The sequence below is a fragment of the Typha angustifolia genome, chromosome 15, assembly GCF_048772165.1.
Source record: "Typha angustifolia cultivar Huaian chromosome 15, ASM4877216v1, whole genome shotgun sequence".
NCBI classification, from domain to species: Eukaryota; Viridiplantae; Streptophyta; class Magnoliopsida; order Poales; family Typhaceae; genus Typha; species Typha angustifolia.
This window is the reverse complement of record NC_133253.1, coordinates 16,431,423-16,440,446: the sequence shown is the minus strand read 5'-3', so window position 1 is coordinate 16,440,446 and position 9,024 is coordinate 16,431,423. Positions and strand designations below refer to the sequence as shown.

General features: G+C 41.2%; 1 protein-coding gene across 1 annotated transcript; it reads right to left on the bottom strand.

The window, feature by feature from the left end:
- Positions 1-3,058: 3,058 nt before the first annotated feature.
- On the bottom strand, positions 3,059-9,024 carry LOC140777252 (glutamate receptor 2.8-like). The gene is made up of 5 exons (XM_073121237.1): positions 8,644-9,024; positions 7,234-8,564; positions 5,258-5,570; positions 4,574-4,971; positions 3,059-3,842 (listed from the first exon to the last, which is right to left on the bottom strand). The coding sequence occupies exons 1-5, from the start codon at positions 8,894-8,896 to the stop codon at positions 3,309-3,311; spliced, it is 2,829 nt and encodes a 942-aa protein (XP_072977338.1). The 5' UTR covers positions 8,897-9,024; the 3' UTR covers positions 3,059-3,308.

Sequence of the window (9,024 nt, the reverse complement as noted above, 5' to 3'; positions counted from 1 at the left end):
ACAATTCACTATTATTACATCGTCTAGTAGAATTGTTCCTATGTATTCGTTTCATGCTCAATTAATGACCGGTATGGTCAACTGAACAAAGATGGGGACTTTATTCTTCAAAAAGGACCAGACCGCAAAAGGTAGGGAAGGAAGAGATGCATAATACTACCTTCTTCGCTAAGAAAAATAGTTGGAATACAAGACATGGGAGCAGTCCGTAACACATGGCAAGGACTTTGAACTTTGAAGTCGCCTCTAACAGCATCATATATAATCAACTGTAATCTCTGTCGTGTCAAGAGTGACATAAATTACTACAACCAGCAACCAACTGCAACCAAAAGATACGGCCGCAGACATGGCAGTCATATTGGTTAAGTTATTAATAGCGCGGTGAGATATGGACGAATCTAAGAAATCGTCAAATTGAGGAGCACTCGGTGGTCGGTACCCATTCATTTTGTTGTTAGACTTTATTCTTTAGGTAAGTCAATGTAACGACTGGCTATTGGGATTTGGGAGGAGCTTACACACAACTTAACCTATCATTATCCGTCAAATTAAAGACGTGGAAAATCTACGACATAGAGTGCAATAAGAATCTAACAACTATCGTCTTTAATTTATCTTTTCATTCAAAACTTTAGGTCTCATTTTTAGAGAGCTAACAAAAACATAAGCAGATCTTGATGGTCCTACGGAAGATTCAAAGACTGTAACTGCGTCTGGCCTACCAAGTTTTTCGATTGTCAAAGCGTGCATGGCAACAAGTGGTCGGCTCCCAGCTAGCTGAGTCAAGAAGAAATTTAATAGTCTATTCAAAGGTGCAGACCACTATCAATCAAGTGGCTGGTCCTTCGATTATCTCCGGAATTGGAGAGATACATCAACAAAATATCAGAGATTAACTCAGAGCTATATTGTTTCTGAGAATTAGGAGCTTTTAGTTTTCTAACTCGGGCTTTGACCAGCTACAGAGGATTGACCCAGGCGAGAAACTTTCAAACGGATTAAGCTTTTTGAACTAATCAAACTCTTCCCTTACGGTTCATACTCGGATGAATTTTTTCCAATATTTGAACAAACACAGCAAATCAGATGGCACACAAGACTCTAAAGACTACATGAATAGTAAAGAATGATAAAGGTAGAGACAACGTTTGGAAGGCCAATCTTCACTTTCTAAAGCACTGGGTTTTAGACGGGTGCATTTCGTAATGTCAAGCTTAGAACTGTAAAATATTCTTTATTTATTTTTTTAAGAAAATTTGTAGACTAATAATTTATTAAGATTCAAACAAATGGTTAAAAGTGAGGAGGACAACGATCCTAAAAATATAAGCATTAGACTTGGCTGAATACAGATAAAATAATAGTGAAAGCAAAGTATCAAGCAAAAAAATAGATACAAATAGTCAATTAAATAAAGAAATTAAGGAGATAGGATGAAAGCCCAAGAAACAAGTGTCTATCTAGGTCATTATATCTAGGTCATTAAAGGCAATACGACAAATAAACGTAGTAGCAAGAGATCTAACTTGGACGAAAAAGAGAAGAAAGAGAGTCAGCGTTTTATGGCTCTATCTGAACATCGCAACCGACAACACTAAACCTAAAGAAAACACAACAAAGAGGGATAGAGAATGAATTGAGCCAAACCCATGCACAAGAGCAAAATAAGACAAAACATCTAATTGATAAAACTCACGCACTACAGTTGGCACGATAGACAAACATCCACAGAGAAACTGATGAACAATGCATGACAACTCTCCAACAATAGGAAATCATAGGGGTAGCGAAAGGGTAGCGGAGCAGCATAAGTTGATGGCGAAAACCAAGGAGAAGGGGCGGGAAAGAGAGCCTTCGGGTCATGGAGTCAGCTCGACGACAAGAGATGTGAGCATGAGGGCTGAGCAAACTAGTCGAGTGAGCAGACACTAAGTGTTGAGCACGGTAGTAGTAGGAGAGGAGGAGGAGATTGCAAACGACAACAACATACCAAGTGGAGGATTGGCTAGCAAGACAGAAGAAGAGAGTGGGGGAGGATGGGGTTAAGGATGGCAAAAGCAAGTCTAGCTACGATAACAAGGGAGGAGGATGGAAATTACGATAACACCATCAAAAGGAGGAAGGGTTGGTGAAGGAGGAGAAAGAGGTGGAAAGCTTAGTTCAAACTTAAATTAAATTAGACATGTTTAAGAGAGTAAACATGAATCTTTAGATGGTAATCTGATGATTCCAAATATATATATATATATATATATATATATATATATATTACAATCCTTATCTAGTAAATTTAAGTCTCACTATGATTAAGCCCGGTTTAAAATTAATTTTAAGCCTAAATTAATAATTTAAAGTTCCTCACACTTACATGAAATTTGAGTTCTAACATTCTAGGTAGAATGATTTTGGCAGCCATCCTAGCTGGCAAGGCTACTGACCTGACGTGCAGTCAAAAAAATGAGCTCACGTATATGCATGCAAGTTAGGCTCTAGCCCGACTGTTCTTCCCGGAAGAACTATAGAGCTGACGTTGCTCCAATCACTGTCATCTTTTGGAATATTTAATTAATTTTGTGCATCTCTCACAAATTGAGAATATTTAAATTCTCCTTATCTGTTTGAACACCATCAATATATATATATATATATATATATTTTATCGGCAAGTTAATTTTATTGCTAATTGGCTTCATTGGCATCACAAATCTCTTCTCTTTTTAATTTTTTTTGTGAGGGTTGCGTCCTCAGGACTGTGCTAAACCCACTCATCTGGTAGAAAGGCGTCCCACTGTTTGTGATAATGTCATTGACGTTTTAATCCTCACCCCACAAAAAAAAAAGTAACACTAATTCAAAACAAGGTAGCATAACTACTTTATTAATCTTGGTATCAAATAATGTTAACAATTGACTTGATTCCATCTAAGCTACATTATCAATATAGATCAATAGCAAATTCTACCAACAAGGTGAAGAAAAAAACTATAAGAAATTTTTAAAAAATATTATTAAAACTTATTATTCTAAATAGTAGTGAGAGATCTAGAGGGTTGTATTTGATTGCCAACTATCCCAACATAAATATGCATCACACTTTGAAAGCATAGATCTAGACAGAAATAATCTGACCTGCAAGCAAACCACATACAAGCAACACAAATAAGAGAATTTATGATCAAGAGTTAGGCCTTCCAAAACCTAGTTTCTTAATATCAATCAAGAGATTAGCCTTCCATCCTCGTGTACAAAACCTCCTTTCTTACAGTAATAGACCTACAAGTTAAACACAGCAAGACTCCATGTCTCTACAACTGGGGCCGGAAGCTCGATTTCCGCCGCATTGGGCTCGCGGGCATGACCGACGGAGTCACATCTCCATATGTTCGCATTGAAGTGCTCCCCGGACTCCATGGATAATAGTCAGGAGTTGAAGTATTAGAACCTCTGTTGCCCCCGGTCGATCCATTGTTAAGTTGCATCTTTCTAAATGTACGAGCTGTGAGGTCTTTATCACCGTAAAGCTTAGCGATCGTAAGAAGCTTCCCAGCAATAGATTTCTCATTGGCGATGGCTTGTCTCAGTAGATGACGTCTCTTTTGGTTGAGGAAGAAGGCCAGATGAATTAGGAAGCAAAGGATTGACGTAGTTCCAGTGACGAGGAAAAGGCCCTTGAAGCTGTCAAAGTTGAGGCTATTAGAAGACAATTGGTCGTCTTGGGTTGGACAGTTGGATTGATCGCCGAACCATTTCCTCTCGAGTTCAGACATCTTATAGCCCTCTGTTATGTTGAGGATTGCCCTTGAGAGATCCAAGGCTAGTGGTGAGCCTTTTGGGAATGCCTGTTTGTTAGAGATCACAGAACAAAAGTAATAAAGATTAATTCACAATCGGGTATAACCAACACATTGAGGTACTTGAAATGAACTGTTAGTTTAAAGACAAATGCTTCCATGAACATCTCTAATTTAAAATCATGATCCAACGGTTATAATTACCCATCACAATTACTTTTGAATTCCCGGTATCGGTTTTCCATCTCTAATGAGGAGTAGCCAAGTAGGAGATAAATTTCTGTCATGCGACGTGCACTCAGAAGGACAAAAGAGGATACAGAGGCGCATAGATCCAAAGAAGGATCTTTTGAATTATACTGATCTCTTTGATAGGTATTTTCTATATTAAATTTTATTTCTTTTTGTTCTAAATATTGTGAGGGAATCTTACTCTAGAATAATTTATTCTTTCTATTTAGATATTTTCTTTTTTATTTTAAAGTGAGATTATTAATAATTTAAAAAATATTTTGAGTAATTATCTTTGTATGTACTATGTTTTCCCCCGTGAAAGTAGACTATAAAATGAATCACGTAAATTCTTTTATATTTAGTTTGCTTGCATTTTAAGTAATAATCCTTAACCCTCCTAAGTTTCCTTTTACCTCCGAAACATAGAGTAACTCACAAATATTCAACACTTTTTCGTAGAAACTCTATCTCTAGATACAGGAAAGATATAATAAGAGAGAGAGAGAGAGAGAGAGAGAGAGAGAGAGAGAGAGAGGAAAACTCACAAATCCAAATCCACCTGTCTTTATTTCTTGAACTATTTTGTAATTGTCGCAATTAAGTTTGAGAGTAGCTCTAAGGTAAGGGTACTCGTCGACAATGGCAGCGACACCACCATTTTTGCTTCCTTCTGCCAGTGCATCCACGTACCGCTGTGAAGAATTAAGAGGCTTGAGACTCGACTCATGAAAGCCCATCCTAATCAGGACCTCTCTCGTAGGCGAACCTTGAAGGTAACCAACATTTTCTCCGCTGTTCTCAAGCTCAATGAAGTCGTTCACAGGACGCTGTTCGACTGTGAGCATTGAAGTAAAACTGGCTGTGTAACTCGATTGCAGGATCAAAACCACAAATACCCATATGATCACAACAAACTTAGACAAATTGCTCACCATATTCGCCTCTGCACTCATCCAAAGAGTTGCAAATTGTGAGGCATATATTGATGAGCCAACCAATAAAATAAAATTTAGGAACAAAACTAATTGGCAAAAACTGAGAAGTTCCTGTCCAGAAGTAGGTTAATTGATGCGGTTAACTGAAAGTATTTAATAATGCACATCTAACAGTACCTTGTTAGGCTAATGCAGACAAGTCCTACAATAAACTAACATCAAATGGTCCGAATCAAAACTTTGCAATCATAACAAAAGATAAAGAGTTAAAAGCGGAAAGTAACATTACTTAACTGTGAGCAAAGACGAGAGTTGAGAAAATGAAGTAAAAGACGGCGCCGAATTGGTGAGAGGGTTCACCCCTAAACTCCTCGTTGCTCCGGTGTTCTAAAATCCACACGACGATTCCAGTGAAGACAAAGAAGGCTCCGCTGGCCAACCACAAGTCTTTACTTAATGGCTTGAGGAAGACCCAAGCGTTCTTCGTCCTCGCGTCCCTCAACGGCACCGCCATCGATATAGTGGATGCCATGTATGGCATCGTGAAGTCCACGTAGGATGATCGATTAGCCGTGATGGTCATGTCAGCCACGGCAGCATCATACGTCTGTTAAGGATGCAGTACATGCCCCACTTTAATTAATGTCGTAGTTGTTAACTCTATGCAGACAACTAATTAATAGTATTACAGCTCGTTAAGTTTTGTGTTGTGGCATAAAATATAGAAGGTAAAATATTTATGTACTAATGACGGATCCATTTCTTGCGAGATATATATGACAGAACGTACGGAAGACTGATGAGTAGTATACAAGTAGAGAAATTTAAGAGTGAGAAAAAGACACTTAAATGGGGGGGGGTCAAATATGAGATCATCGCGTATGAAAAGATGCATCATGCTTGTGCAAGTATTAATAATAAAACTAAGAGATAATAACATCTAGCTAGACTCCTAAACTAATGTTCATGTTTTATATAGACTCACTCATTTATTTTTCATGACACTTTAACCTATTTAACTATGAAAAAAGTCCCTAAAGTATCCCTCTCATTACTGTCATCTGGTTAACTATTAAAAGGAGGACAGAAGAAGTGAGAGAGACACTACCCTCTTCAAAATTCTGAAAACTCATGTCATGATCACTAACGCTTAAATTTCAAAAAGAGATTGTTACTAATACTTAATGCGAACTTTTTAAATAACTAGAATTTAAAGTCATGTCTAGTCACAGAGGTAGGACTATAGCAATGAAATGAAAAGTAAATTATAGAGTTATATAAAATGTCTCAAATAGATAACCTTGGAAAAAAAATATATTAAACACATCATATACAAATAATATTTATTTTATACAAAAAGCTAGTAAAAAACAAAGAAGATTGTGAGTAAAAGATTGGAGACGGAGCAAAAGAATAATATAGTAGTAATTCCTGGCCGTTGTCGTCTCGCTGGCTTTAGAAATTCCTGGCCGTCTTTTTAATCATCTGAGCATGACCCGATTTAATAGAAGTTGGGTCGAGAAATTGATCGATATATTAAGATATCTGATTGCAAAGTGGGTCTTTTTGAACCAAGAGGCTGCTATTATGATGATAAAATCTTCAACATGTCTCACGTGGACGTTCTACTATTGGATCAACTATTTATTAATGAGAAAAAAAAGACCGGTCCCCATCTTGATACCAGAATATTTTCAATTATCTTCGAACTCGTACGATTTGGTTACTGCACCTTTTGTGACTGATTAGAGCAAAGTTTTGTGCATATCCAATGCTTCATTAATGTTAGATATGTGATGTAGCGGCTGTGGCACCCTTAGAGTGACGAAGACTCTCAAGGACATCACCCTTCTCAAAAGAGAGAGAGAGAGAGAGAGAGAGAGAGAGAGAGAGAGAGAGAGAGAGAGAGAGAGAGAGAGAGAGAGAGAGAGAGAGAGAGGCTAATGTTTACTGGAAAGTTTGGTGTTTAGTAATAAGGCCCATGGAAACAATAACTATCTAATTTCAATGCAGTAAAATGATCATATCTATCGAAAACAATAGACAGGTTAGCAGGGTGAATGACCTCTGGTCACTTTGGATACTCGAAGCTAGATTTTGATTTCATGTGCTAGTTTTAGCATATATAATACAGAAATTATATAACATTTGAAGTTTATTCACACATGCACATCATCCTCATATATAAAATTTGATTTAATTAATTTATTTCCTAAAGATAAAGATGAAAGCATCAAAAAATTAAAGAAGAAGGTACCGAGTATGCTCACCCCATTGGCGACCTGTTGGATCAGCGCGTCATATTTCACGCTCCTTGCCGCCACATACTCGAACCGCAGCGCGTACGGTAGACACCGGACCGCCGCCTCAAACACGTCGATCACGAACCCGCTCGCCCGTGTCTGGTTCGTCACCGGGTCGGTCTCAATGTCTAGGAACGAATGGAACCCGGGCGTGACCGGTCCGGGAACCCCGATCCGCAGCTTCTTGCCGCTCGTCGGCTGAATCCACCCTTTAGGCACCACCGTCGACTCCCCGGGCCATATCACCGGCCCGAGCCCATCTCTCGATGACGAGTACTGGCTGTCGCTACTCCAATTCAGCCGCCGAGTCAACCCGTACCTCGGCGTCCAGAAGCCGATTTCTTTCGCGCTCCCGCCCATCACGTTCAGTACACGGTACGCCGTCACGTTCAACTCCCCATCGACGAGCCGGAACCTCCCGCCAAGGCCGTCATATTCCGTGCTTAGTATCTCTTTCAAGAGACGCTTCCCGGTTTGGGAGACGCCCAAGTTGGATAACTCGGTGAAGCCGTTCTTGGATTCGACGAAGTCGGGGCCGACTTTGCCGAGTCGCTCGGCGGACAAAGCCATGGCCCAGACCGCATCATAAGCCCATATAGCATAGCTACTAAGCTGAGTGGCGGCGGCTAATCCAACATTTGGGTTATCCTTCAAAAATTGCCGACACCATCTCCTTTTAAACTCGCGGATCCGCTCCGTTGTCGGGAAATAAGGCATGACGCCGAGAACGCCGTCCATGGAGTCAGGGGAGATGGATTCTTCGACGGCGGCGAGGAGGCTCGTGAGGTCGCTTGTTATGATCCAGACGTAGCCTTCTGACATCATTCCGGCATTGTTCGCCGATCGGAGGAGAAGGGTGGCGAGGCCGACCCTGGCGTGGACGACGAAGACTCGGGTCTGCTCGGTGGCGAGCTTGTAGAGTTCCGCGGCAATGTCGTCAGAAGAGGCGGAGGTGGGGAGGGAGCAGCGGTATGGGACGCGCGAGCCAACGTTGTTGAGGGCGTCGACCAGGTAGGGGATGAAGGCGGCGCCGTAGTCGGATTCCTCGTAGATCGGGACTACGCGGCGCCACCCGAAGGATCCGACGAGCGCCGCGATGGCGCCGACTTGGTCGGCGTCGTTTGCGACGGCGCGGACGAAGAAGGGAGAATAGGTGGGAGACACCGAGGGGCTCGTCGCGGAGATGGAAACTATTGGGACTTGGGCTCGCGTGCCCAAGTCGGCGACGAAGCCGGACTCGATAGAGGACTGGGGCCCAAGTATGGCGTGCACCTTGTCTTTGGTTATTAGCTCCAAGGCTGCATCAATTAATTAATCCGTATAATTAATTTCTTTTCTCGACTGGAAGAACCGTAGAAGTTAAACGTTAAGCTCTACCGAGGGTGGCGGCGGTGACGACATCGGCGGAGGCGTCTCTGGTGAGGACCTGGAGACGGGTGGAGAAGTTGGGATTCGCACCGTAGAAGTCGGCGACGGCCAAGTGGACGGACGTGAGAGCGATCTGGCCAATCGATGTGTTCGAGTCGAGGATTAGTCCGAGCTTGAAGGTTGTGGGCTGGGATGGTATCAAGGGGAGGAATTGGAAGAGGAAGGAGAGGAGAAGGCCAAGGGTTTTGGGGTTCCTCATCATCGATTAATTGGAGAAGAGGTCGTGATAGAATGGCAAGGAATGAGGACGAGTCTCGTTTTATCCTCAAGAGGTAAGAGGAATGAAAGTCTTGACTAGGGGAATCTTATAATAATAAATTTGACTTGCTG